The sequence below is a fragment of the Anser cygnoides genome, chromosome 19 (genome assembly GCF_040182565.1).
Source record: "Anser cygnoides isolate HZ-2024a breed goose chromosome 19, Taihu_goose_T2T_genome, whole genome shotgun sequence".
Taxonomy (NCBI): domain Eukaryota; kingdom Metazoa; phylum Chordata; class Aves; order Anseriformes; family Anatidae; genus Anser; species Anser cygnoides.
The window spans coordinates 11,883,342-11,909,847 of NC_089891.1; the positions used below are offsets into that span (position 1 = coordinate 11,883,342).

The following is a 26,506-nucleotide window of genomic DNA, read 5'->3' on the forward strand; positions in this document are numbered from 1 at the left end:
CGCCCATATTATTATTTATTTATTTATTTATTTATTTTGTCCTCGTCGCTGTTGGTGGATCGCCTGTTTTCCGTAAAACTTCCCGGAAGAAATACAATATTTACACGCAAAATAAATAGAACAACACACCTGATTTCTGCTTTACCTGCTGGCAAACAGTCAGAGGTACTAGGGAAAGTATGGCTTGTACGGGGGGCCTCCCCCCCCCCCCCCGCGCCCCGCGCGCCCCCCACCCCGGCCGCCTACCGCCGCGGCCCCGGGGCTTTGCATAATGGCCGGGAAGGGGTCCCGTGGCCGGGGGGGCAGGGGGCGCGCGGCGGGCTGCCCGTCCCCGTCCCCGTCCCCGTCCCCGTCCCCGTGGGTCAGCAGAGGATGGGCACCCCGTCGGCGGTCACCAGCCGGCCCGTGGTGGGGTCGTAGGTGCCCGCCAGGTAGTAGAGGTCCTGGCGGTCCTGGTACTTCCTGCTGCGCGTCATCTGCTCGTAGTGCTCCCGGCCCACCACCTGGCACTTGTGGGAGATGGTCTGCACGTCGTTCTCGTCCTCGTGGCACGACTGGTACAGCGCGTTCTGCGGGGGGGGGGGGGGGGGAGGCACGGCGTCAACGCATGGCCCTGTCCCCATCCCCATCCCCATCTCCAGCCCCGTCCCCATCCCTGTCCCCATCCCTGTCCCCATCCCCCCGTCCCTGTCCCCAACCACATCCACATCCCCATCCCCATCCCCGCACCCAGCCCATTCTCATTCCTGTTCCAGTTCCCATCCCTGTTCCTATCCCCATCCCCACCCCCGTCTACATCCCCAACCCCATCCCCGCCCCCGTCCCCATCCCATCCCATCCCCAACCGTTTCCATCCCCATCCCCGTCCCCGTCCCCATCCCCGTCCCCATCCCCATCCCCATCCCATCCCCATCCCCATCTCCATCCCCATCCCCATCTCCATCCCCATCCCCATCCCCAACCCTGTTTCCATCCCCATCCCCATCCCCATCCCATCCCCATCCCCATCTCTGTCCCCATCCCATCCCATCCCACCCCACCCCACCCCATCTCATCCCCATCCCATCCCCGTCCCGTCCCTCACCTTGCCGTCGCTCTGGCGCTTGCCCAGCTTGGTCTCCTCGGGGTGGTAGAACCACTTCACCTTCACCACCATGTTGCTGCCCCACGACTCCCACATGCTCTCGATGCGCCCGATGTAGGGCAGGTTGGGCCGCCCGGCCGAGAGGAAGACGGCGCAGTCCCCGATGCGCAGCGTCTCCTTGCCCCGCACGATGGCCTTGTAGAACAGCTTCCGCGCCTTCCCCTTCATGCCCCGCCGCTGCAGGGAGGGAGAGCGGGGTCAGGGGGCGGCGCGGGGACCCCGGCCCCATGCCCAGTGCCAAGCACACGGCACCCTGGGGCACCCTGCCCCGTGCACCCAAGGGAGTGTGGCTCATGCGCACCTTGCACCGTGAGACCCTGCACCCTACGTGGGTGCAAGTACCCAACCTGTGCGTCCTGCTACCTGCACCGTGCGCCATGCCCCCTGCCCTGCATCCATCCTTCATGCCCTGCACCCTGCACCCACAGCTCCTGCTCCATGCACCCTGCTCCATGCACCATGCCCTGCTTCCATCCTTCATGCCCTACCCCATTCCACACGCACCCTGCACCCACAGATCCTGCACCATGCACCTATGCACCCTGCCTTGCACCCATGGGTTCTGCCTCATGTCCTACCCCATACTCCAGGCACCCTGCACCCCTGGATCCTGCCCCACGCACCCTGCTCCATGCACCCATGCACCCTGCCCTGCACCCATGGATCCTGCCTCATATCCTACCCCATGCTCCATGCACCCTGCACCCCTGGATCCTGCCCCATGCACCCTGCTCCATGCACCCTGCCCTGCACCCACGGATCCCGCCTCACACCCCACACTCCCCAGATCCTGCCCCACGCCCCCTGCCCCGTGCCAGGTCCCCCCCGGCCTCGCAGGTACCTGCGTGGGGTTCCCGGACCACCGCCAGAGCTGGCGCGCGGGCAGGAAGGCGGAGATCTTTGGCCGGTTTTCCACCGAGGGCAGGCGCTGCCTCCGGGAGAACTCTTTGGCTTTGGAGAAGCTGAGGGCCTCCTTGCGCTTGAGCTTGGCCTTGGGGCCGGCGGCGGCGGCCTTGGTGAGGAAGCAGCGCTGCGGCGCGCTGCTCTTGGAGCGCAGGGCCTCCGGCTGCGCCAGCAGCGCCGGCACCGGGTGCGAGAGGCAGGTCTGGAGCAGCAGCGTGGAGTCCTCGTCCTCGGAGCTGTAGGAGGAGTCCTCGTTGTCGGAGGAGCAGAGGCTGGACGTGGAGATGGAGCCGGAGCTGGAGGAGGTGGAAGAGCCCGAGGAAGAGGAGGAAACCGAGAGGCGGGTCATAAAGCGCGAGGGCACGTCGGCGCCCAGCCCGCCCGCCTCCTCGTCCTCGTCCATGTCCGAGTAGGAGCTGTGGCAGTCGCTGTCGCAGTTCAGGGTGAACTCGGCCTGGCCCGAGTACTTCCGCAGCGCCAGCCCCATGGGCAGCTGGTGCACGGGCGCCCGCCCCTTCCTATCCTTGCCCGCCAGGGCCGCGTGGGCATAGCCGTGGCTGGCCAGGGGCCGCTCCAGCTTGGCCCCAAAGTCCTTCTCACCCAGCAGCAGGGCCTTGCAGTTCTTGTTCTTGGGGGACGTCACCCCTTCGTGGTCCAGCTTGACCAGGTACTCACTGCCTGCCTTTCTCCGGCCGCCTTTGCCCACTTCTGCCTCCAGCCGCTCGGCCTTCTTGGAGCGCAGGAGTTTCTGGGCAGCTGGCAGCACCAGCCCAGCCCCGGCCCCGAAGGACGCGTAGGAGCTGGCGATGCGGCTGAAGGAGTCGGCCCCGAAGCCGTTGCCGAAGACGGGCGCGGCGACGTGGTGGTGCACGGGGAAGAGCGCCTCTTTGGCCCGCAGCTTCTTGGCGCTGCCGTTGACCTGGAAGAGGTTCTGCAGCACGGCCGTCCCCTTGCTCGCCGCCTTCCGCTTCGTCTGCGCCACCGCCGACCAGCTGAGCAGCGGCCCGCCGCGCCGCCCCACGAACGGGTCGCTCAGCACCGGCGCCTTCCCGCCCGACAGCACCTCCGCGGCTTTGCCTGGGGGGGTGGGGGGAAGATGGGGGTCGGGGGGGCCGGGGGGGGGACCGGCGGAGCCCAGGAGCACGCTGCTGACCCCGCTGCTTCCCTGCTGCCTGCCCTCATCCCGGCTTCCCTCTGTTTCCCTCCATCCCCTCCCCGTGCCCGTGTCCCTGCATCCTCCCTGCAGCCCTCTCCCTGCCCGCATACCTGCCTCCTGCCCTCCCTGCAGCCCCTCTCCTTGCCCACGTCCCTGCCTCCTGTTCCTGCATCCTTGCACCCTTCCTCTGTGCCCTCTCCCTGCATCCTACCAGCTCTGGCACCCCGCTGTCCAGCCCTGTGCCTGCATCCCCGCATCCTTCCCTGCACCCTTCCCTGCGTCCTTCCCCACATCCTTCCCCTCATCCTTCCTTACGTCCCTCCCCAAATCCTTCCCCACATCCTTCCCCGCTTCCTTCCCTGCTTCCTTCCTTCCATCCTTCCCCGCATCCTTCTCCGCAACCCTCTCCAAATCCTTCCCCGCATCCTTCCCCGTGTCTCCCCCCACCTCCCCCCACCCCTCACGCCACCCCTGCCGGTGCCACCTCCCTCGGGGCAGCGTCCTGCCGCCAGGTGACTGGTGCCCCCCCACCCCCCCCCACCCCAACGTACCACTTTTCTCCTTGCCGGCCGCCTTCTTGCCTGAGTTCTTGGGGGTCTCGGGGCCGTCATGCCGGTCCGGGCAGAGGCTGGGGGGCAGCTCGCCGGGCGGGGGCACGTCGCCGCACGACCGCTTCGTCCGCCGGCACGAGCTGGAGACCAGAAGCGCCGGGGACGGCTCCGTGCCTGCGGGCAGAGCCGGGGGGGGGTCAGCACCATCCCCACCGCCCCTGGCCCCCCCCCCCGCCGCCCCCATCCCCGCCCCACTCACACTGGATCTTGAAGTCGGGCGGCAGCAGGCGGATGTTGGACACGGCGATGTGCCCCGTGTCCCCGTCGTCAAACTCCACCATCACCGCCTCGGGGTCGTCCTCCTCCTCGTCGCTGGAGGAGCCTGCGGCACGGGCAGGGCGTGGGGCTGGGGCAGGGCCGGGAGCCCGCCGCCCCCCCGCCGCCGCCGCCCCCCCCGCCGCCCCTCACCTCGCACCACGTTCCCCGGGTAGAGGCACCGCGACTTCTGGCTCCAGTAAGCGCAGACGCGGGTGCCGGGCGGCAGGCTGCGCCTCGACTGCGGCCGCACGTCCAGCACCTGCGGAGAAGCGCCGTGCTGGGCCCCGTCCCTGTCCTCGTCCCCATCTTTGTCCACATGCACGTCCCCATCCTTGCCCCTATCCCCATCCCCACCCTTTTCCCTAGCCCTGTCCCCATCCTTGTCCTGTCCCCATCCCCACCCTTTAACTTTTCGTTGCACCTGAGAACATCAGCAGTTGGACAAGATGAACTTTGAAGGTGCCTTCCAACTGAATTACTCTACTCTACTCTACTCTACTCTACTCTACTCTACTCTACTCTACTCTACTCTACTCTACTCTACTCTACTCTACTCTACCCTACCCTACTCTACCCTACCCTACTCTACTCTACCCTACCCTACTCTACTCCACCCTACTCTACTCTACTCTACCCTACTCTACTCTACCCTGCTCTACTCTTCTCTACTCTACTCTACCCTACTCTACTCTACCCTACTCTACTCTACTCTTCTCTACTCTACCCTACTCTTCTCTACCCTGCTCTATCCACACCCTACTCTACTCTACTTCCTGTCCCTGTCCCTGTCCACGTCCCCATCCCATCCTGTCCCGTCCCATCCCGTCCCTATCCACGTCCCAATCCCATCCCATCCCGTCCCTATCCATGTCCCCATCCCACCCCACCCCATCCCATCCCCGCCACCCGCTCACCGCCTCCTGCAGCAGCTGCTCCTGCGAGTAGATGCGCTGCCGGTTCCCCCGCTCGCCCTCGATGATGATGCTGTAACTGCAGGGACAGGAGGAGCTCAGCACCTGCCCCGTGCCCCCCCAGCAACCCCCCCGCCCCGTGCCCCCCCGGCCCCGCTCACATGTCGGGGGGCTGGATGGTGCGGACGCTGCCAGCGTAGAGCAGGCTGTCCTCCTTGGGGATGAGGATGTGCAGCCCGTCCCGCAGGTCCTCCTTCTGGATGGCGCAGGTGTGGGGCAGGGGGGAGCGGCGCCCGCCCGCGCAGCCCCCGCCGTCCTCCTCCTCCTCCGAGAAGCTGCTGTTGTCGTCGAAGTCGAAGTCGTCCTCCACCGTGAAGCTCTCCAGCAGCTTGCTGACCGCCCGGCCCTTGCACTGCGGGACAGGGAGCTCAGGGTGGGGGTGGTCCCGGTGGGAGGGGGGGACTCGCCGGGGGGCGGGGGGGGCTCGGCCGCTCACCTGCTTGGTGGCCACTTTGCTCTTCACCTTGGCCAGCTTCTTGCCCTTGCTCAGGATGGTCTTGGCGCTCCGGGGCGAGAGGGCCAGCGAGAGCGCCCCGTTCTTCCGCTGCGGTGTGGGGAGGGGGGGCTCGGACCCATTTCTGGGGGCTCATCCCCCGGCCCCCCCAGTCCTACAACATCCCCAAGCCCCCTGGTCCCATCAGCAACCCCCACACCTCACCAGCACCCGCAGCCTCTGCAAGCCCCGCACCCATCCCCTGCACCCCAGGGTCCCTTTGGCGTCCCCAACCCCTCCATCACCCCGAACCCCCACACCCCACGGCCCCCCCCCAGCCCCCCCCACCCCCCACTCACCCTCAGGGCCGACTGCAGCACCTTGCTCTTGCGCGTCGCCTTCTTGAGCCGCTCGCTGGCCAGGCGGGCGCCGTCGTCCCGCGCCCCGAAGTGCCGGGGGTCGGCGCCCCCGAAGAGGCTGTTGGTGGGGGCCGGGGCGCTGGGGCCGCTCGGGGCCGGCGCCCTGAGGCTCTCCTTGGGCTTCGCCTTCAGCTTCTTCTTGCCGCCGTCCTCGCAGGCGCCCGCCTTCCTCCGCGCCGGCACCTTCTCCAGCTTGCCGGCTCCCGGCTTCACCGGCCGCCGCTTGATCTTCACCTCGCCCTCGGGGCTGCCAAGGCGGCAGGGACCTGGGGGGGGGGGGACGGGACGGGACGGGGGCTCAGAGCCCCGTGGGCACGCGGAGGGGGCCCCGCGTTTGTGCCAGGGCAGCCCCCCCCCCCCCTCACGGGGAGCCCCTTACCGAGCAGCCCCTGCCTTTCCTTCTTCTTCTTCGCCTTCTCGTTGGCCTCCATCTTCACCACGGAGGACGGCGAGGGTCCCAGCACGGCCACGGGCACCGAGGGCAGCAGGGCCAAGCCCGGCTCGTCGTCACCGTCCTCGCTGTCCGAGTCCTCGTCGTGCCCGTCTATGGGGGGGGGGGGACACAGCTGAGTGTCCCCGGGGGCCCCCCAGGCACAAGCTGCTCCCGAGCTGTTTGCGCAGCCCCCCCGCAGCACCTCCCCATTGCTGCAGCCCCCCACGCTGCAACCCCCCCCATTGCAGCATCCTCCCGTCGCTGCAGCCCCCCCCGCACACTACCCTGCCCCCCCCCCCGGCACACCGCAGCCCCCAGCCCCGTGCCGGCCTTGCCTTTGAAGCCGGGCAGCTCGCGGGGGTCGGGGTCCTGCGGCTGGTACTTGGCGGCGCCGCCCTTGGAGCTCTTGGCGCGGGACAGCTTCTTCTGGATGCGGCCCCCGGGGTTGGGGTCTTTCCGTCGGAAGGGGCTGATGCCGGCGGGCAGCCCCTTGCTCTTCACCTTCTGCTTCAGCTGCGACACCTTGTGGGCCACCTTGCAGGACAGCTTGCTCTGCGAGCCGCTCTTCTTGCACCGCACCTTGTCCTGGGGGGCACGGGGAGGCTCGGCCAGGAGCCGGCCCCCCACCAGCGCCCAGCCACCCGGGGGGGCAGCACTCACCGGGGGGGGGGCCCTTGATGCCTCCGTACGCCTCCTGGGCCAGCTTGCTCCGCTTCTTCTTGGGCTGGGGCTCGGCGCGCAGCCCGGCGCACAGCAGGGACAGGCTGCTCTTCACCGCCCTGCGGGGAGCGCGGCGTGGGCACGGCGCGGGGCTGCTCCCGCCCGCCGCCGGCCGCCCCCCCCCACACCCCCCCCCTCGGCTCCCCTCTCTTTTATTTTTTTATTTTTTTTTTTCCCTGTAACCTTCACTCGCTCGCTAATGTTTTGTGACATAAAACCTAGAGATTAAATTTTTTTTTTTTTTTTCCTCTCTCTGTCTTAATTGAAGGAACCATTTAGTGCAGATTTAACTATTATTACCAAATCATCGGGCCTGATGCCGCGCGCGCACACACACTCCAATCGTGTTTGGACTAGCTCGGAGGATTTATGCAAATGGGCCTGTCGGGAGAGGCAATTTGTAGCAGAGAAGGACAATTATACAGGGCCCGTGAGTGTGAAAACGACTGCGCCGGGCGGCTAATGGATAATAATAAAGCGCCAGCAGCAATGAACACCACTGCAGCGTGACCAATGACTTTATACAGCGCGGATAAAGAGGCTTTTATGCAACGCTGCACCCGCGGCCGGGCAGGGGGGGGCGGCCCCGGGACGGAGCCCCCGCAGCCGCTGCCGCAGCGCCGGGGAGAGGCCGGGACGGCCCCGCCACCCCTAACCCCCCCCCCCCCCCACCTCCGGCACGGGGACGGGCGGGCGCGCGCCCCCCGGTCACTCACTTGACCTTGCGGCTCTCGGCCCTGCCCAGCGTGCTGGAGTGCTTGCGCTTCCTCGGCCGCCCCGGCCCGCGCCGCGCCGGGCTCCGCGAGCTCTCGTCGCGCCTGCAGCCGCGGCAAGACCGGGGGCAGCCTGAGACCGAGGGCTGAGCACGGCCCCAAACTCAGCGCACCGCTGACACCCCCCCCCCGCTTACCGCCACCACCGACCCGACCCGCACCCCCCCGGCCCGGCTGCGTGCCCCCCAGGAGGACGGGGACGTACTCGTGGTCGTGCCGCCTCTGCAGCTTCACCAGCTCGCGCTGCTTCTCCTTGTAGCGCCGCTGCAGCTCGGCCAGCCGCATCCGCACCTCCACCTCCTGCGTGTTGAGCTGCTCGATGGCCGCCTTCAGGGGGCACACCTGGGGGACGGGGACGGGGACGGGCCGCTCGCACCGGGCACGGCTCGACCCCGCTGGCCACGGCGGCACGGGGCGAGGGGGACTACTCACGGCCTTGGTTTTGGGCGTCCAGGTGTACTTGCGGCGGGGCACGCGGGCGCGGGGCGGTGGCGAGGTGGGCAGGGGGCTGAGCGCCGGCGGGCTGCCCTCCCGGCTGGCCGCCTCCACCAGCGACCAGGCGGCCGCCACCGTGGCCAGGTTCTGCAGGTTGAAGGCCAGCAGGTCCTCGTCCTCCCCTGCCGAGACCGCAGGTCAGCGGGGACGCGCCAGGACCCCCGTGCCACCCCTGAGCCCCGGCACTTCCGTGCCATAGCCCTGCACGTGCACTTGTGAGCAGCACCCCTGGGTGGGGCTGGGCACCCCGGGGCCACGCAGGGGAAAAAGGGGTCAGTGGGATCGCGCATGGGGTGCTGCACGAGATGGGGCAGCACGCACAGGGTGCCCGTGGGGCGCAGGGACGGCACGCAGGGTGCTGCGTGCACGGCACGCCCGGTGTCCCCAGGGTGCCGCGGGGCCGCGGCGGCCGGCGATGAACTCATCGGGGCGCAGAGCCAAGGCCGGGGCGGGGAGGGACACGGTGACGCGCCCCATCTGGCCGCCCCATCCGCGGGGGCTGCGGCGGGGGGAGCGGCCCCCCCCCCCCCCAGGGAACGGGGCCCCACGGCCCCCGCACGGCACCGCCGCACGCAGCGGGGCTCGGCCGGCGGCGGCAGCGAGCACGCGGGGCCCTGCGCCCGCCCGCGGCAGCGCTGGGGAGGCGCCAGGGCCTTCCCTGCCGGGGCCCCCGGGATTCCCTGGGGAAGCCGAGCCGGGAGGGAATCCCGGCGCCTGCCTGGAGCCAGCGCTGGAGCAGAGCCCCGGAGACGGCCCCGGGCTGCGAGCAGGGCCCTGCAGCCGGGCACCGCGCTGCAAACGCGCACAGCCCCGCGCTGCAGACGTACAGCGCACGCGTGCGTGCGAGCCCTGCGCTGCAAATAGAGGGTGCAAACGTGCACAGCCCGGCATTGCACCTGTACATCAGCAGCATGCACAGCTCTGTGTTGCACCTGTACGGCGCAACCATGCACAGCCCTGCAATGCACCTGTACATCGCCAACATGCACAGCTCTGCGTTGCAGTTGTACATCACACCCATGCATGCAGTTCTGCATTGCACATGTCATGCACATGAACGCAGCCCTGCGTTGCACATGTCACAACCATGCAAGCAGCTCTGCATTGCAAATATCCGGCGCAAACGCGCACAGTCCTGCACTGCAAGTGTGCAGCGCATGTGTGCACCCAGCCCTGCGCTGCAAAGATGTGGTGCAAACGCGCACGCAGCGCTGCAGCGGAAGCAGGCACGCGACCCCGCACTGTAAATACCCACTAGAAATGCGCACGGCCCCTCGCGGTGCAAACATGCACGCAGGCCCATGCTGTGAACACGCACAGAGCCCTGCGCTGCCGGCATGCACGCAGCCCTGCACTGCAAAGGCGCGCTGCAAGCGTGCACACAGCCCCCCCCTCTGCTGCACAACACGTGCTCTGCCCGGCCCAGCCCCTGCGCGCATGGTGCAGCCCCTCTGCTGCACGCACAATGCACGGCCTCTGCGTTGCACGCGCTGCACGCCCCCGAGGGCACCGAGGGGTGTGACAACGGGGCAGGGAGCACCGGGGCGCACGGGCAGGGGACGGGAGGCACCGCGGGGCGGGGGGGCGCGGGGGCCGCTCACCTTCCAGGGCCAGGTCGCAGCGGCGCCGGCGGAGCTCCAGGTCGGCCAGCTCGCTGAGCAGCGCGATGCCGGGCAGCCCCGCGGCGCAGGGGGCGGGCGAGGGGGGGGCCGGGGGGGACTCCTCGGGGGACCCCAGCGCCGGCAGCTCCCCCAGGTCGATGCCGGCGGCGATGAGCGCCTCCAGCCCGCCCGGGCAGCCCTGCCGCCCGCTGGGCGCGTGGCTGGGGCCATCGCCCTCCTCCTCGTTGCAGCTGCCCTCCGGCCCCGAGCCTTCGCTGTCGCCCTCCTCCTCCTCCTCTTCGTCCTCCTCCTCCTCCTCCTCCTCCTCGCCGCCGGGGGGGACCAGCGGTGAGGACCCCACCGCGGGCACCGGGCGCTGCTGCTCCACCGAGCTCTGCTCCAGCACTGCCGGAGCCGCCTCGCGGCGCACCCCGAAGGGCTCCTCGGTGGCCACCGCGGCCGGGGCCGGCCCCGGGGCGAGGAGGAGGTGGTGGCGGTGCAGCAACGCGCCGGGACCCTCGGCTGCAGCCCCCCCGGCCGGCGGCTCCCGCACGGGGCCGGGCTCCCTCAGCACATCCTCGGCGGGGCTGAAGGTCCGCGACTGCTCGGGCTCGGCCGGCGGGGAGCCCGCGTGCATCGTGTCGGGGTCGGCCGGCTCGGCCGAGTGCGCCTCCGAGAAGCCCATGCTGGCCGCGGGGTAGCTGTAGCCCGGGGGCAGGTCTGCGGGGAAGGGGGTGATGCTCAGCGGGGAGACCCCGGCACCCCACAGCCACCCTCCTCCTCCTCGCCGCCGCGACCCTACCTGGCTCCAGGGACTTGGGGTAGTCGCGGGGCGGCTGCCCCTCCCCGCGCTTGTCCTCGCCGTCGCTGCCCTTGCTCTGGACGGGGACGGGGCTGTCGGCCGGGGAGCGGGGGGCGACGGCGGAGCTGGCGGCGGGGCAGACGGGTAAAGTGCAGGGGGCCGCGGGGAGCGCCACGGGGCATTTGGCCGGGTGCCGTAGGGCCGGGGAGTGGCAGCAAGGGGACAGCTTGGGGGGCCCGGGGGCCGCCGACGACATGCCCTTGGCCGGGGGGTTTAAGGCAACTGCTTTGTGGGAGGGCTTGAGGGGCTTCTCGGGACACACGTCCTCCAGCTCCAGGGGCTGCTCCTCCGGCTTGCGCTGCGGGGGGGGACACCGGGGTCGGCACACGTCAGCACCACAGCACGGCCCCTGCCCCGCATCCAGCCCCAAATCCAGCCCCGCATCCCACTGCCCCCCATCCCCTGCCCCCCATCCCCCTGCCCCGCATCCCGCTGCCCCCCATCCAGCCCCAAATCCAGCCCCGCATCCCACTGCCCCCCATCCCCTGCCCCCCATCCCCCTGCCCCGCATCCCGCTGCCCCCCATCCAGCCCCAAATCCAGCCCCGCATCCCACTGCCCTGCGTCCCCCTGCCCCACATCCAGCCCCATATCCCACTGCCCCCCATCGAACTTCCCCCCATCCCACTGCCCCACATCCCCCAGCCCCGCATCCAGCCCCGCACCCAGCCCCACATCCCACTGCCCCGCGTCCCACCCAGCACCATCTCGCACCACAGCCCCAGCCCAGCCCCACGCCCCCCCCTTCCCACCCCGCATCCCAGCCCCACGTCCTGCCCCCCCCCCCCCACCCCCAGCCCCGCGGGCACCTGGACGTGCGCCTGCCGCTGGATCTCGAGGGCCTGTGCCGCCCGCTGCTGCTGCAGGGCGTAGAGCTCCTGCTGCCGCAGGAACTGCGAGCGCGAGTACACGGGCAGCTGCCCCGTGTGCTGCAGGTGGGCGCCGGGACCCCGGCCCGGGTACATCGGGGGCCACAGCGACGCCTGGTCCATCACGTCGGCTGTCGGCAGCAGGGGGGGGGGGGGTCAGCGGGGGACCCGTGGTGGGGTCACCCCGCAGATCCAAGCAGTGGTCCCCCAGCCCTGCACCCCCAGGATCCCGTTTCCCACCCCTGCAGCCCGGCAGCACCCAAAGGGACCCCCCCATCTCCCACCCCTGCACCCTCAGCATCACCTGTAGGGACCGCCCCATCTCCCATCCCTGTGCCCCAGCAACCCCAGGACCCCATCTCCCCCCCGCACCCCGTCAGCATCATCTGTAGGAAGCCCCCCCATCTCCCATCCCTGCGCTCCAGCAGCACCCCCAGGACCCCATTTCCCCCTCCACCCCCTCAGCACCACCTGTAGGGACCCCCGTTTCCCACCCCAGCAGCACAACAAGCCGTGGGTGCCCCCCCCCCCAGTCTTACCCAGCGTGTGGGGGGTGCCGTGGGCGGGGGGCTCGGTGGGCAGGATGACGAGCTGGGCGGGGGGCTCCTGGGAGAGGGGGAAGACGGGCTGCATGGTGCTGGGCATGGAGGCGGGGAAGGCGGGCGGCAGGTTCTGGTGCAGCGCGGGGTGGCCGATGCCTGCGGGGGGGGGGGGGAGGGCAAAAAGGGGGGGGTCCGTCAGCGCCGGGGCGGGGAGGGGAGGGGGGGCAGCCCCCCCCTGCACCCGCAGCCCCCCCCCCCCGCCGCCGGCACCGACCGTAGGAGTGTCCCCCCATCCAGATGGAGGGGCTGCGGGTGCGGGGCAGCCAGTGCGTGTGCGCCGGGTGCGCGTGGGCGGCCGGGTCCCCCCCGAGCTGGCCCGCCGGCAGCGAGGAGCCCCCCGCGATCATCAGGTGGGGGGTGAGGTCCCCGGGGCACCCCCCCGAGGGGTGCATCCGCGCGAACTCCACCAGCTCCTTGTTGTCCCTGCGGAGAGAGGGGCGCCGTGGGGCACCGCCACCTGCCCAAGGCGGCGGCACGGGGACGGGGCCCCCACGTGTGTGTGTGTATGTGTGTGTCCCCCCCCCCCCCCCCCACCACCACCACGGCACTTACTGGAGAAGGAGCTCTCGCCCCGGCAGCCCCAGGCGCTCCTCGCAGAGCCGGCCCCGCTCCTCCTCTGCCTCCAGGTCGATGACGTGCATGGGCCGCGCCGTGCCGGCTGCGCGGGGCGAGAGGACGGCGCGGTGAGCGCGGCGCCGCCGGCACCCCGGGCCCCCCGCCGCCCCCCGCAGCCCCCCCGGCCCCCTACCTTTGATGCCGGCAGCCGCCCGGCCCTGCCGGCCGGAGCCGCTGCCGTAGGAGGGCTCGGGGCGGCTGAGCGTGTCCTTCTGCCGCGCCACGGCCACGGCGATGCCCACGGGGGGCTGCCGCACCTCGCCCTCGCCGTGGCCCAGCTCGTGCTCCCGGCTGCGGGCGCAATCCGGCCGCTCCAGCTCCGGCTGCCCCTTGCCCGGGGGGAATTTGGCGTCCTGGTGGGCGCAGCTGCCCTTGATGCCGCCCAGCCCCACGAAGGGAGCCTTCTGGCCCACGATAAGTGCTTGGTTGCTGTACTTGAGAAGGTTCTTCATGGCCGAGACCTCGTCCGGGGGGGTCGGCATGTCCTGGCTCAGCACCGAGCCCTGAGTCATCAACGCAGCCTGCTGCAGACTCGTGCTGAAGGGGTCCAGGTAGGAGCCCTTCCTCTCCTCCGCCATGGCCATGGGGGGGGCCTGGCCCTGCACGCCCCAGGGGGGCAGGGGGGGCCCGTTGTAGCCCAGGGAGTTCAGCTCCAGGGCCTTCCGCTTGCCCTCGGGGCCGCCGCCGGCCGGCTCCGCCTCGGGGCCGCCGTGCTGCTGGTGCCGGATCCGCGCCACCTTCTGCGGGGTCTGCCCGGGGGGCTCCTTGGGGCCCTTCTCTAAAGTGCAGCAGGACGGGCCCACCTTGGCGCCCAGCGGGTCGGCGTGCGGGGCGCGGGAGCAGTCCGGGGCCGGCGGCACCTCGAAATAGCCCTTCTCCAGGCCGCCCTTGGGCGGGGGGCCGAGGCCGGCGAAGGGGGGCCCCTCGGCCGCCCCGCCGCCCCCCAGGTACTCCAGCCCCTTCAGCCGGGCGCCGGGGCCGCCCCACTCGAGCCGCCGCTCCGCCTTGCCCTCCGCCTTGGCGTGGTGGTGGAAGGAGGTGCCGTAGGCGGCCGGGGGCTCGGCGCCCACCTCGCCGTGCCGCTCCTTGCCCTCGGCGCGCTCCAGCCCGCAGCTCTCGGCCGCCACCTGGAAGGAGCGGCTCTTGTCCGCCAGGTGTCCCACCGAAGGCACGAACGTGGCCCCGCTCAGCTTCAGCTCCCTCCCGGCTTTGTCCGGCAGCGGGCACAGCACGTCGGGGCCGGCGTGCAGCTGCAGGCAGGGGAAGGAGCCGGCGGCGGCGGCGGCACCGAGCGGGGCCGGCCCGGTGGGCACGGCGTAGGAGACGGCGTGGTGCAGCATCTGCCGCCGCTCCAGGCACTCGCCGTAGGGCGGCGGAGCCTCGGGGGCTCCCGGCTCCCTCTCGCCGCGGCACGGCTCCTTGGCGCAGCGGCCAGCGCGGGGCAGGGCGCTGCCGGCACAGCTGGGCAGCGCGGCGCGGCCGCCTTCGCCCTCCAGCCCCTTGGCGCCCAGCAGGCAGGAGGCGAGGTGCTTGGGGCGGCCGTCGCCCGCCGCCCGGGGGGGGAGCCCCTCCTTGCAGTGCCCCTCGGGCGGCACCGGCAGCACCGCCCGGTGCCTCTCCTTGGCGTCGTCCTCCGGCGGCCGCTCCTTGCCGTCCGCCTTGCTCGCCTTCTCCTTGGCCGCCAGGAAGCGGTCGTAGTCCTTGGGGGTCTTGGGCAGGGGCCCGGCATCGCGCTCCCGGCTGCAGGAGCCGGCGGGGGGCCCGGGGGCGGCGCGGGCGATGCCGGGGAAGCCGTGGCCGGCGGAGAGCAGGGCGGGCTGGGCGGGCAGGTTGCGCAGGTAGAAGTTATCTGGAGGGGAGGGCGAGCGGGTCAGACCCCCCCCCCCAGCAAACCCAGCACCCCCCCCCAGCCCCGCACCGAACAAAGGCGCGTTCGAGGCGCCCGGGGCCGCGTCCGTGCCAAGCGCCAGCTCCCTGCTAATGAGGGGAGGAGCGCGGGGGAAGGCACGGCCTAATTAGCTCCATTTCCCACCCAAACAATGTTCCCTATTAAGCGCCCGCCACAATATTGTGAAAAGCGACAGCGGCGGCGGCTGGGCCGGGTGCCCGCGACCCCGCGCCATCCCCGGGGACCCGGCACCTGCTCCATCGCCAGCCCCTCGTGGCGGGGACCCACCGCAGGGGACGGGCGCCGGGGACGGGCACCGAGCCCCCCGGCAGCGCCGCCGTGCCCGGCAGCCTCCTCTCTGCCCCCCACGCGCGCTGGGGACGTGTCCCCCCCCCCCCACCGTGGGCACCCGGCGCGGTGCCGGCCCTGGTACCTGCCTTTCTGGCTCTCGTAGAAGCGGTGCTGGCTGTAGAGGACGTTGCTGTTCCCGTGATGATCCAGGTGGCTCATGGGCAGGAAGGTGGACGCCAGGCTCCCGGAGAAGCGGGGGTACCCCGGGGCTGGGGGGGGGGGGGGGACGCACGGCGGTCAGGGGGCCGGAGCCGGGTGGCTCGCTCGCTCCATCGCATCACGCACACGCGTTGCGCGCGCCACGCGCCTCCTGGCCACGCGATATCTGCCCTCCTCTCGCCACGCCGGGGCCGTGAGCCCCCCCCGCTGCGCCCCCATGAACGGCGAGGGGGGGCTCGGCACAGCGCTCGCAGGGCTCCCCACCCGTGCGAGCCGTCCGTCAGCAGCGAGCGCTGCGCTGCCGGAGCCGCGTGCGCTGCTGCCCGTTCCCCCCCGCCTGTCCCCGTGTCCCCCCCGTCCCCCCCCACCCCGTATTCCCCCCCCCCCGCCCCCCGGCGCGGCGCGCAGGCCCCGGCACGCCGGGAGCCAACTGGCAGCCGGTCAAACTACCAGCTGGGCCGGCTGCCAGGGCCCCGCGCCAACACCACCGCCCCGCTCCTTAACTCTGTCGGCCCCCGCTCAGGTGGGGACGGGGACGGCGGCGGCGTGCCGCGGGGGGGGCACTGCCGGGGCTGCCCCCCCCCGCCGCAGCCCGGTGCGATGGGGAAGCGGTGTCTGGTTAACAGGGCATCCCGGGGACACCCCGCACCCGGCAGCATGAGCCGGCACGGGGGGCTGCAGCCTTGGCCTCGCGGATGCCCCCCCGCCCCGTGCTGGGGATGGGGGGGTGTCCGTGGGATGCGCTGCCCACCCCGCTGCCACCCCGAAGCTCGCCACGTGCTGCCTGCCCACTGCGACCACCCACGTGCCGCGGACATCCCCCCCCGTGCAGCCCGGCCACCCCGATGCCGTGGGGGTGTCCGCGACGCCCGGCCCACCCCGGGGGGGGCGCTCCTTCCCGGCCCTTCCCCGGCGCCCACTCACCTTCGTGGGAGTGCGAGAACCAGATCTGGGAGGTGCCGGAGTGAGGCCCGCGGAAAGCCGGCTCCGGGGGGGACGCGGCGGGGCCCGAGGGGTGGCTGGGGGCCCCCGAGCCCAGGCTGCTGCTTAGGAAGCTCCCCATGAAGGACGAGGCGGGCGCGCTCCCCATCAGTCCGCTCCCTGCTGCGGGGCGAGAGGAGAGAGTCAGGGGGAGCCCCCGGCCCCCCACCACGCACACGCTCCCACCCCCGCCGCACCGGCACGCTCGCGTCGCACGCCCGTGCACGGACACGTGCAGGAGGGCCGCGCGCAGCACGACGTCCCTGGTGCACGCGTGCCAGGTGTGCCCGCGCATCCCTTTGCACACACTGCTTGTGCGCACACATCCTTTGTGCACGCACGCTGCTTGTGCACACACACCGCTTGTGCGCACACACCGCTGGCACGTGCACGCTCGAGTACACGCACACCCCACGTGATCGTGCCCCTCGTGCCCCCCCCCCCCCCCCCAGCCCCACCTGCACACACGCTGGGGCGTGCGAGGAGCAGCAGAAACGCGCGGGGAGCGGGCACCCGTGTCCTGCCCTGACCCCATGTGCACATCCCAGGGACACGCGTGTGCCAGCACGTGGGAGGCTTTGCACACGCGTGCGCCTCCCCGCACTGCTGCTCTGCCCCTGGCCCTGAGCGGCTGCAGGACACCGGCTGCCCCCAGGGCCCGTGCCGTGCCGTGCCACGCTGTGCCACGCCAGGCGGCCGGGGCGCGCCGGGGCATCCCGCTCCCAGCGGGGGCAGCTGCCAGCTGCAGCAGCCGGAGCCCTGCCAGTGCCCAGGGGCGGTGGCAGGAGGCTGGGGACACGGGGACAGCCGTCTGTGACCGGGGCAGCGGCTTCCCGGAGCAACGCCCTGCGGGGGCGAGCGCGCCAGGGGGTGCCGCGCACACGTGTGCACAAATGTGCGTGCGTGCACGCTTGTGCACGGAGAACAGCGCAAGGGAGGGCACACCACAAAAAGGGCAGGGGGGCAGCCCCCGCCCGGCCCTCCCCTGCACCTGGGGGGGGGGCCACGGAGCTCCCCGCCGGGGACGCCCCCACCCCGCAGGGCTGGGCGGGCCGAGCCGTGAGATCATGGTGGAAACATCGCAGCCGGTAGCCAGCGGCCGGGCGGGAGCGGGGGGGGGAGCACGGCTGCCCCTCTGCGCTTGGCCTCACTCCCCGCCTGCATGTGTTTGCCGACGTGGGCTGGCGGGGACCGCGGCCTCCTGGCCCCTCCGCGGCACGGCACGGCACGGCACGGCACGGCACGGCACGGCACGGCTCGGCACGGCTCGGCATGGCACAGCGGAGCCCGGGGCTGGCCGGCCGCCCGGCCGGGGCAGGAAGTGATGCTTTGCTCTCTAAGCCGGCCCACGCTCCCCGGCTAATCCCGCCGGGATGCCTCTGGGATGAGTGTCGGGGATGTGGTTTCAGGCAGCTCGCTCCTTCCTGCGCTGGCCGGCCGGGGGCCGAACCCGGGCCGGGACCGCGTGGGTTGGGGGCACGGCCGCACCCTGCCCGCGGCCCTGGGAACCGGCACCACGCGCGGGACAGGACGCGGCATCGCCCCCCGGGCACCGGCCGGGAGGACGGAGCAAGGGGGGACCCCGGCAGGGCACGGGGCGCCCTGCGGAGCCCGGAACGGGGCCGGGCGGCGTGAGCTCGGCAGGAAGCCGAGGTTTCCAGAAGGAGCCTTTTCTGGAAGCTGCGCAACGGGGCCGTACGAAAACCCGCGCGCGCACGGCCCCGTGGCAGCGGCCAGGCCCCGCGCCGCTCGCTCGCACACTCTCCTCTCCCCCCCCCCCCCCCCCACGTCCCGTCCCAGCCGCTGACTCACGCCCCCTGGCACGGCCGGGTCCCCAGGCGCGCGCTGGCCCCCGCGCCGTTCCCACCCTGCTCGCACGCCCGCACGCACGCTCGCCCTGGCCGCTCGCACGCTCTGGCCCCAGCTCAGCTCCGCGCCCCCTTCCCACGGCCCCGGCTCTCCCCACCGCGGGGGCTGTGGGATGCAGGCGGCCCCCCAGCAGGCGAGGACTTGGGGGGGGGGTCCTGAGGCCACGCAGAACTCGGCTCGCCCCCGAGCATGCGGCGACGGAGGAACGGCACCGGGGAGGGCGCAGTGCCGTGGGTCCCATCCTGCCCCCCGCAGCCCCTCGGCAGCGCCCGCCTGGGAACTCCCCGGCCCTGCTCCTTGCACCCGGGGGCCAGCGCCGTGACTCAGCCCCGCTGGGCACCGCTCCCGGCTCCGGCACCGGCCCGGCCGGGCAGAAAATCCCCCCGCTGGGAGCCAGCACGGAGGGGATCGACTGCAGCCGTGTTTTGGGGACCGCGGGGTTCTGCCGCCGGTCGTCGCTCGCGCCTGTGCTGGGAGCTCCCGCACGGCCACGCGGGCACCGTGCCGGCCCGGCCACCCCACAGCCGCTCGTGTCCTGCTCCCCCCCCCCGAGCCGAGCTGGCCTGGACAGGGAAACTGAGGCACGGGAGGCGGCGGGGCCGTGCGGGTGGGTGTGGGCGCTCGCAGCACCCCGGGACTCCCCCAAACGGGGCTGGGAAGGAGGCGCACGGCCGGAGGAAGGGGTTAAAAGCGAAGCGAGCTGCGTTTTGTTCTGATCCCCTGCCAAACCGCGGGGGCCGGGAAGCCCGGGGCGGGATGGGGTGGGGGGGGGGGGAGCTCGGGGGCTTTTTGCCAGGGCAGCCCCGGCCCCAAACCCACCGGGGTCACGGCAGCGCCGAGCCCGCCAGGTCTCAGCGACGACCGCAGTGACGGGCACCGGTGGGACCCGGGGGGGGGGGGCCGCGGGGCAGAGCAGGGCGTGAGCCCCCCCCCCCAGGGCCGCTCTTCGCCCCCGCGCCGGGCCCGGCGCAGATGGGAATGTGCTGGGAAGACGGAAAGTTTCCCCCGGCGGCGAGCGGGGCCGCGGGAGCGCTCCGGCCACATCTGCTCGGGCCGAGCCGCGTTCTGGGCGCCCGCCCGGAGCGGGGCGCGGGGCCACGGGCGCCCGACCAAGGCAGCGCTGCCGGGAAAGGGAGGGGGTCCCCGGCCCCGCTCCCACGCAGCATCCTCCCTGCCTCCCTCCTTCCCTGCCTCCCTCTCCGGGAAGGCCCCAGCTCTTCCCGCGCCCCACGGCCCCGCTGCTCCCAACCCCTGCCGTGCCCCCTCCCTGGGCCACCCCCTGCGATTTGGGGGCTCCTTTTTAAGCACCCTGCTCCAGCCTCCCCCCCCCACCCCGGGGACGCGCGACGGGGACACGGAGCAGCCAGTGAGTGGCTGGGGTTGGGAAGAGGGGCGATGGCCCCCCAGCCACGCTGCGGTCCCCGCTGCGGCCCGGGCATGCGGCCCAGGCCAGGCACGGGTCCCCACGTCACCACCGCCGTCCCCAGGGCTGTCCCGGGAGGGGCGGCCGCGCAGGGGGGGGAGGCGGGCGGCCGGGACGTGCGCGGGGCGCTGGGTAGAGTTACTGCCTCGGCTATTTCGGGGCTGGAACATTCCTAGCGGGGCCGAGGCCGCACGCGGAGCCGCCGGAGCTGGCGGGGACCCTCCTGGCACCGCGGGCCGGCAGCAGCCGGCGGCACGCGGGGCGCACGGCGGCACACGGGGCCGAGGACGCAGCAGAGCCCCAGACCCCCCCCAGCCCTGCCCGGGGACCCCCAGCCCTGGGCGCGACCACATCCTCGGCCCAGCACAATAACGACATCCGCGGTCGTTAATAACCTCCCCCCCGCCCCCCGCCCCGCGTCCGCCAGCTGCTCCCCTGGACGTGCCACCTCCGGTCCCTGCTCCTCCCAGGCACGGTGCAGGATGCGGCCCCCGGCCCCGGGAACCCCCTCGGGGGGGAGGCGCTGGGGCTGCCGGGCCCCCCCCCCCAAGCTCCCTCCTGGCCCCGGCCCCGCACGCCTCGTCGCACTTTTTAACCCAACGTGGCCCCTTTAAATATTGGGCAAATAGGAAATAAGTGTAATATAATTTCCTCGGTGTTATAATTTAAGATTAATCCATATTGTTATGGCACTAAATAAATGCTGTAATATTGAAATGCAGTTCAAATTAGCTTGACAGAGTGCCAGAAGTACAATTAAAATGTTATCCGATGGGTAATCACAAGCTCGGCTCTCCGTGCTAAGTGCCACTTGCAATCTGTCGGCTTTTGACGGAGGGAAGGGGAGGCTGGAGCGGAGCAGGGGCTGCGCGCCGCAGCGGGGCCGCGTGTGCCACACGCTGCTGGGTGCACGCTGCTGGGTGCACGCGGCTCACACGGCTGCTGCACGCCGCTTGCGAGGGCAGCGCACCCACGCCGCTCGCGCGGCCGGAGCCTGCAGCTCGGCGCGGGCCCCTTGCACACCCGACGCACGCGGCTCCGCGCGCACCCCTTGCACGACTGCTGGGGGGGGGGCTCTTGCACGGCCAGCAGCCGGTGCACGCCGCTCCGCGCCTGCTGCTTGCACGGCCGCCGCGGGCCGTGCACCCCCGCCACAGGCAGCTTGCACAGCCCAGAGGCCATTTTGGGAGCAGCCGCCGGCCCTGCACAGGACGGGGCCGTGGAGCAGCCAGGAAGGGCCCAGGGGTCCCGGTCCCTCACCCCGCAGCCCCACGGGGGTCCCCGTCTCCCACCCAGCCCCCGTGCAAAGCTCCGCACCCTCAAAGCGCCTTCAGCCTTCACCCCGTGCGCACATGGGGGTCCCCGTGCACCCAGCGGGAGGGGAAGGGGGCGAACCCCGAGGGGCTGCGGTGCTGTGCCCCCCCCCCAGGCTCCCCCCCCGCCCCAGCACCAGGACACCCCAATGCCCAGCACGGGGACCCCGCTGGGGTCGGGCGCTGGCGGTGCGGCCGCGCGGCGGGGCCGGGCAGGGAGGCGCGCGCAGCGCTGTGCCCATCTGTTTCGTTTTACGGAGCGGATAAAGAAGAACTCCAAGAATGAGATTATTGGGTGAGTGTTTATTTACCCGCTATCGCGGGCGGGAGGGAGGGGCCGCAGTTCAAAGCCCGTGTGAATCTTTGCAAAGTCACTGAATAGCCAAATCCTGCTATTTTTATTTTCTGCTATAATTACCAGCTCGGCTGTCGCGTAGCGCTGCCATCAGCGCCCGGCCCTGCGCGGGGAGATGAAGCGGCTGCGCGGGGCCAGCTCCGGGGCCAGGGACGGGGCCGAGGAGCCGGGGAAGCAAAGGGGGAACCGGGGGGGCGCCCACACGAACCCATTTACCACCGTCCCCGCTTCGGCCCCTCGTGGTGGGGTCAGCCCCGAGACCCCCACGCACACCAGTGCTTTGCCCCCGCAGCTCCGTGGAGCCCGGAGGCATCGCTGCCCACGTGTCCCTCCCGGGGGCCGCCCACCCCCAGCCCCGCCGGGACCCCCAACCCACGGCCGGGGGTCGCAGCCCCGAGCTCAGGAGGACAAAGGAGGGAAGGGGCCGGGCGCCCGCCCCCGCTTTGGGGCGATCGCGGCATCGAGCGGCGGTGCTGCGGCTCTCTGCCTCCCCCGGCACACGCGCACAGCCGCGGCTCTGCGCGGCTCCAAATAATAACTAAAGAACAGATGAAACCACTCAGCTGTAATTCCACAAGATTTGGGTTTCTCAGTATTCTGCTTTTTTTCTCCCTGACACATGTGCGTTTACCTCCCGCCTGCCCCCTCCCCCAGTAATCTGCAGCAGAAGTGTCACTAATAAGGAGTAGACAAGTTAATCTCAAAATCTGTTTTAACTTTGACACCTACTTTTTTTTTTTCCCCCCCTTTTTTTTTTTTAAATAAAAACTCGGAGCGCGTTGCAGGGAGGCCGGCGAGCCGCGGAGGAGCCCGAGCACCGCGGCCGTGCCGCCGCCGCCGCCTCCCAGCCCCTCGCCCGGATTAAATCCTGCGCGAGCAGCGAGCCGGCGGCCGAGGTGCAGCGGCGCCAGCGCCAGGGCTGGATGGGGAGCGCCGCGTTCCCCCCCCCCCCCCCCCAGCCCGGGGATGGAGGCCACGAGGCCGAGCGGGAGCCCCCCGAGGCCCCACCTGTTTTATGGCCCGTCCCTGCCCCAGCAACGCCGGGGTGAAAAAATGCAGCGCTCGGCCTGGAATTTAATCCACCGGGGGAGGACAGCTGCGGGGAGCCCAGCCCGGCTGCGCGCCGAGAGCGGCCGCCAGCGGGGAGCAGCCTCCGGGCCGCACCGCGGCACCGCGCACTGGCACCGGGCAGCACGCCGGCACCGTGCCACGGCCGGGCCGCACGCTGGCACCGTGCCGCAGAGCAGGAGCAGCCCCGGCAGCACCCCGGGGCTCCCGGCGCAGCGCCGTGCCGGTGCGAGCCCCCCCCCCGGTGCCGCGAGCCATCGCAGCGTGCCGAGGGCTCGGCGCGGTGACAAACAGCCCGGCGCGCTCTCAGCTATATTTTACTCCATAAAAACGTCAGAAGGGCAGAAATGGAGGCCCTGGGTGAAGCCGGCAGTCGGCAGAACCTGTTTGGCCGAGTTTCCCACCCTCCGGTCGCCCCCCAGGCTTGGCAACCCCCCCCCCCCCCGCTGCGGCACGGGGGGCACCGCAGGCACGCCGGGAACCCCGCTCCCTGCCCTGCGGCACCCCTGGAGCGCGGCACCGGGCAGGGGGGGGCCCCGTCCCCCCGACCCCCCCACCCCCCCCGGCAGCGGGGCAGGGCCCCCCCGAGCCCCCCGGCGCCGGGCAGGGCCGCGGCTCCTCCGCGCTCGGGCCCCCAGCGCCGTCTCGCGCCGTCATTTGCATGGTCCCGGTGCCAAAAACAGATGCAACCCGAAGCATTTGTTTGTAATAACTGCGCAGCCCTGAATTATGGCTTTAATAAAATAAAGCTAAACATTTTTTATCTCCCTTTTCTCAGGGCTACTTCCAAGCCCCGAGCGCTCAGCAAAGGCTCCTGGGAGGTGTAGTCCGGCCGGGAGCCATTTGGGGAGCGGGACCGGGGGGCCCCCCCCACCCCCCCGAGCCGGCGCCGTGCCCCGGGGCGGCCGCGTGCCGCACGGCCCCGCCGCCGCCGCCCGGCGAACCGCGGGCTGGCTCCCGGTGCTGGGCGGGGTAATTATCAAAATTATCAATCATCGGCGGTAATTACCGCCGCACGGCTCCCGGCCCCGTGGCGCGGCCGCCGGGTCCCGGCCCCGGTCGGGTTTGCCCGAGCGCCGTTCCCGTAGGCGCGGGAGCCTCCGAGCGCGGTCGCCGGGAACGTCTCCGGCTGCGGCGGCCCTGCCAAAGCCCGGAATATTTTTAGCTCTTTCTGTTGTTGGGTTTGGCTTCTTTTTTTTTTTTTTTTTTAAAAAAAAAAAAAAAAAAAAGGCGAGTTTCTGCAGGGGTATTTTTAGCCCGATCCATGTTATTTTAACAGCCTCCTTTGCTTTCGGGCTCCCATGTGTCGCCCAGACCCCGGCGGCGGGCGCGAGGGGCCGCCGAGCTGCGGGAACCCGTGCGGCCCCGTCCCCGCCGGGGAGCCCCTCCCGGTTAACGGCAGCCGGGGGGGACCCAGCCCGGGGCTGCCCCCCCCGGGGCTGCCGGCACAAAGCGAAACCACCCCGGCCTCGGGCCCAATCCTGCACCGCCTCCCGGCACCCCCGTGCCCCCCGTTTTCCATCTCCTCGCAGGAACCCGAGCCGCCCCCCCCCACCCTCGCACCCGTCACGGCCCGGCCGTGCCCCCCGCCCTAATCCATGCACTAATTGTAATCCCATTAAAGCAGATATAATTTTATTAGTATTCACAGCTCATCAAGGCGCTGCCGCCGTGCGACGGAGAGAAAAACGCCGGCGGGGAGCGGGAGGCCCCGGGCGGCACCGGCTGAGCGCCGGATCCGGCCCCAGCTCCGTGCCCCCGAACCCGGCCCCGCTCCACGCACCCCGCTGGGACCCCCCCTGCTTTGCAGCCCCCCCCCTGCAGCCCCGCACGGCCGCGGCCGAGCGCTCAGCACCGCACACAAAGCCGCGGCAGCCGGCGGGGCCGCACCGGGGATGCGCCGAGCCCGGCTCCGGTCCCGGGCACCGGCTGCAGCCGGTAACGGGAAGGTGGGAGCTGCAAAGCCGTCCTCCCCCCCGAGGCGCGGGTGCAGGACCGGGTTTTATTTTATTTTTATTTTTTTATTTTTTTTTTTTTTCGCTGCGCATAACGGCGCCGTTGTTCGCCCCGAGCGCGCTGCCTCGGCCCGGCGGGGGAGCAGCGCTGGCACGGGGCGGGGGGTCCCCGGGAGACGCCGCCGTGCGAGCGACCCCAATGCCTCCACCCGGAGCCCACCCCCCCACGCAGGATGCACCCCCCCGGCCCCCCCCCCCCCCCCCCCCCCCCAGCCCCCCAGCCCGGTGCCGCTGACCTGAGTGCGTGGCCATGGAGATGGGCGCGGGGAAGAACTTGGCGGGCTGGAAGTGGCCGGGGGGCTGCACGGTGCCGTGCGCCGAGCCCGAGACGCGCCCCGCGCCGTGCCGGTGCCCGAGGCCGCCCCGCTCCGCCAGCAGCCGCGGCGGGGGCGCGAAGTCGCGGCCGTCCATGCCGGGGCCGGGGGCAGGAGCCCGCCCGGGGGGGTCCCGGCGGCTGCTCGGCGATCCTCAGCGCCGCGGCGGGCCGGGCCGGGCGGCGTGCCGCGCTCGGGGCCGGGGCTGCCGGCTCATCGTCCGCTCCTGGAGCACGGGAGAGAAAAGCAGAGCGTGAGAGCGCGGCCAGGCCCCGCGGCACCCCCGGTAACCCCCCCGGTCCCCCGGCACCGGGTCCCCCTTTTATTTTATTTTTATATTTTTTTTTCGCATCACCCCCGGTGCACGGCCCCCCGGTTTCCCCACGCACCGTGCCCCCGGTTCCGCGGCGCCCGCTCCTCCCGGTGCTCGCTCCCCTCCGTTCCGCTCCCGTTTCCCCGCTCGGCGCCGCGGTTCCGCCGCCGCCGCTCCCGGTGCGCGGCCGCCGCGGTTCCCCGGCCCCGCTCCGCGCCGGTGCCCGGCCGCCAACCCGCTCCTTCCTCCCGTTTTCCTGCCGCTCCCGGTGCCCGGCCGCTCGCTTCCCCGCCGCAACCCCCGGTGCCCGGCCCCGTTCTCCCCGCGGCTCCCGGCGCGCGGCCGCCGGCACCGCCGCTGTCCCGGCGCGCGGCCCCGGCTCCCCCCGCTGCACGGCCCGGCCGCCCTCCGCGTCCCGGGCACGGCCCCCGGTGCTCGGGCCCCGGCCGCCCTCCGCCTCCTTCCCCGCCGCCGGGGCTCCGTTTCCCGTCCTCCCCCCGCCGCCTCCTTCCTTCCCCCGGCAGCCGCCGCCGCCGCCGCCCGGGCCCCGTTCTCCCGGCCGCCGGAGAGGCCGCACAAAGCGGCGGCGGAGGCCGCCCGGTGCGCCGGGCCCGCCGGGGCATTGTTCTCGGCAGCGCCGGGACCGGCGGGCCCGATCCGGCGCGGGGTGCCCGCCGCCGCCGCCGCCGCCTTCTCCGGGGCCGGGGCCGGGCCGCGGCGAACAAAGGGGAGCGGAGCGAGGAGCGCGGCCGGGGGCCCGCGGCCCCTCCCGGTGCCACCGAGCCGGGCCGGCGCCGTGCTGCGGGAGCGCTGCGGGGCTGCGGGCGGCATTGTCCGCGGGCGGCCCCCGGCCGGAGCGCCGGAGAGAGGAGCGAGCGCGCAGCCCCCGGGCGGCAGAGGTTTGTTTGTTTGTATTTTTTTTTTTTATTTTGCGCGTGTGTGTGTTTTTTTTTTTGTTAAAATTAAAAAAAAAAAAAAAAAACAGAAAAATTATAAAATTAAAAAAAACAAACGCGAAAAAAATCGCATTTTTTTGAACGCGAAAAAATAAAAAATAAAGCCCGAGAAGCGCAAAAAAATAATAATTAAAAAAAAAAATCAGATCAGATCAAACCCGCTCCCCCCCCCCCCCCAACCACCACCCCCCGGCAGCGCAAACAAAAAACCGCTCCGCGACCCAACTGCACGGCACTTACCGGAGGGGCGTTCCGCGCGCCGAGGGCACGGCGAGAGCGGCGCGGGGCGGCCCCGGCGGGGTGCGCACGGCGGCGGCGGCGGCGGAGCTCCGCCGGTCCCCGCGCACTGCCCATGCACCGGCTGCGCCTGCAGAAAGGGAGCGGGGGCCCCGCCGCGCCTCCCCGCCCGCCGCGCACTCCGCCGCGCGACGCGCCCCGCATGCTAATAAGCGCGTGCCGCGCGCGCGCCCCCTGATTGGCCGCCGCGCGGCGCTCGCGCCCCGCCGGCCTCCCCCCTCCCTCCTCCCTTCCCTCCCCCCCCCCCCCCCTTCCTCTCCGCCCCCGCCCCCGCCGCGCCGGCAGCGCCGCCTCCCAATAGGCTGGCGGGGCGCCAGCCGCCTGCCAATCAGGGCGCGGC

At 71.7% G+C, this 26,506-nt stretch overlaps 1 protein-coding gene across 2 annotated transcripts; it reads right to left on the reverse strand.

Annotated features, from left to right (window-relative positions):
• BAHCC1 (BAH domain and coiled-coil containing 1) lies at window positions 1-26,291 on the reverse strand. Of its 2 annotated transcripts, none has more exons than XM_066980008.1 (27): window positions 26,110-26,291; window positions 24,523-24,826; window positions 16,187-16,363; window positions 15,190-15,312; window positions 12,998-14,713; window positions 12,802-12,907; window positions 12,464-12,672; window positions 12,187-12,345; window positions 11,588-11,778; window positions 10,720-11,077; window positions 9,918-10,637; window positions 8,254-8,438; window positions 8,027-8,163; window positions 7,765-7,866; window positions 6,991-7,107; window positions 6,664-6,914; window positions 6,275-6,439; window positions 5,836-6,161; window positions 5,480-5,587; window positions 5,145-5,395; window positions 4,987-5,062; window positions 4,223-4,331; window positions 4,014-4,136; window positions 3,755-3,928; window positions 1,986-3,124; window positions 1,085-1,321; window positions 1-569 (listed from the first exon to the last, which is right to left on the reverse strand). In XM_066980008.1, the coding sequence occupies exons 2-27, from the start codon at window positions 24,695-24,697 to the stop codon at window positions 363-365; spliced, it is 7,641 nt and encodes a 2,546-aa protein (XP_066836109.1). In that variant the 5' UTR covers window positions 24,698-24,826; window positions 26,110-26,291; the 3' UTR covers window positions 1-362. The 2 variants fall into 2 exon arrangements, with proteins under 2 accessions (XP_066836109.1, XP_066836108.1); XM_066980007.1 differs by having other exon boundaries at window positions 16,187-16,366.
• Window positions 26,292-26,506: the final 215 nt, after the last annotated feature.

Coding starts and splice junctions, on each gene's coding strand:
- BAHCC1 (XM_066980007.1), bottom strand. CDS start 24,697: ATGGACGGCCGCGACTTCGCGCCCCCGCCGCGGCTGCTGGCGGAGCGG. Junction 12,673..12,801: donor GGGCGAGAGCTCCTTCTCCA/GTAAGTGCCGTG, acceptor CTCTCTCCGCAG/GGACAACAAGGAGCTGGTGG. Junction 8,164..8,253: donor GGACGCCCAAAACCAAGGCC/GTGAGTAGTCCC, acceptor CCCGTCCCCCAG/GTGTGCCCCCTGAAGGCGGC.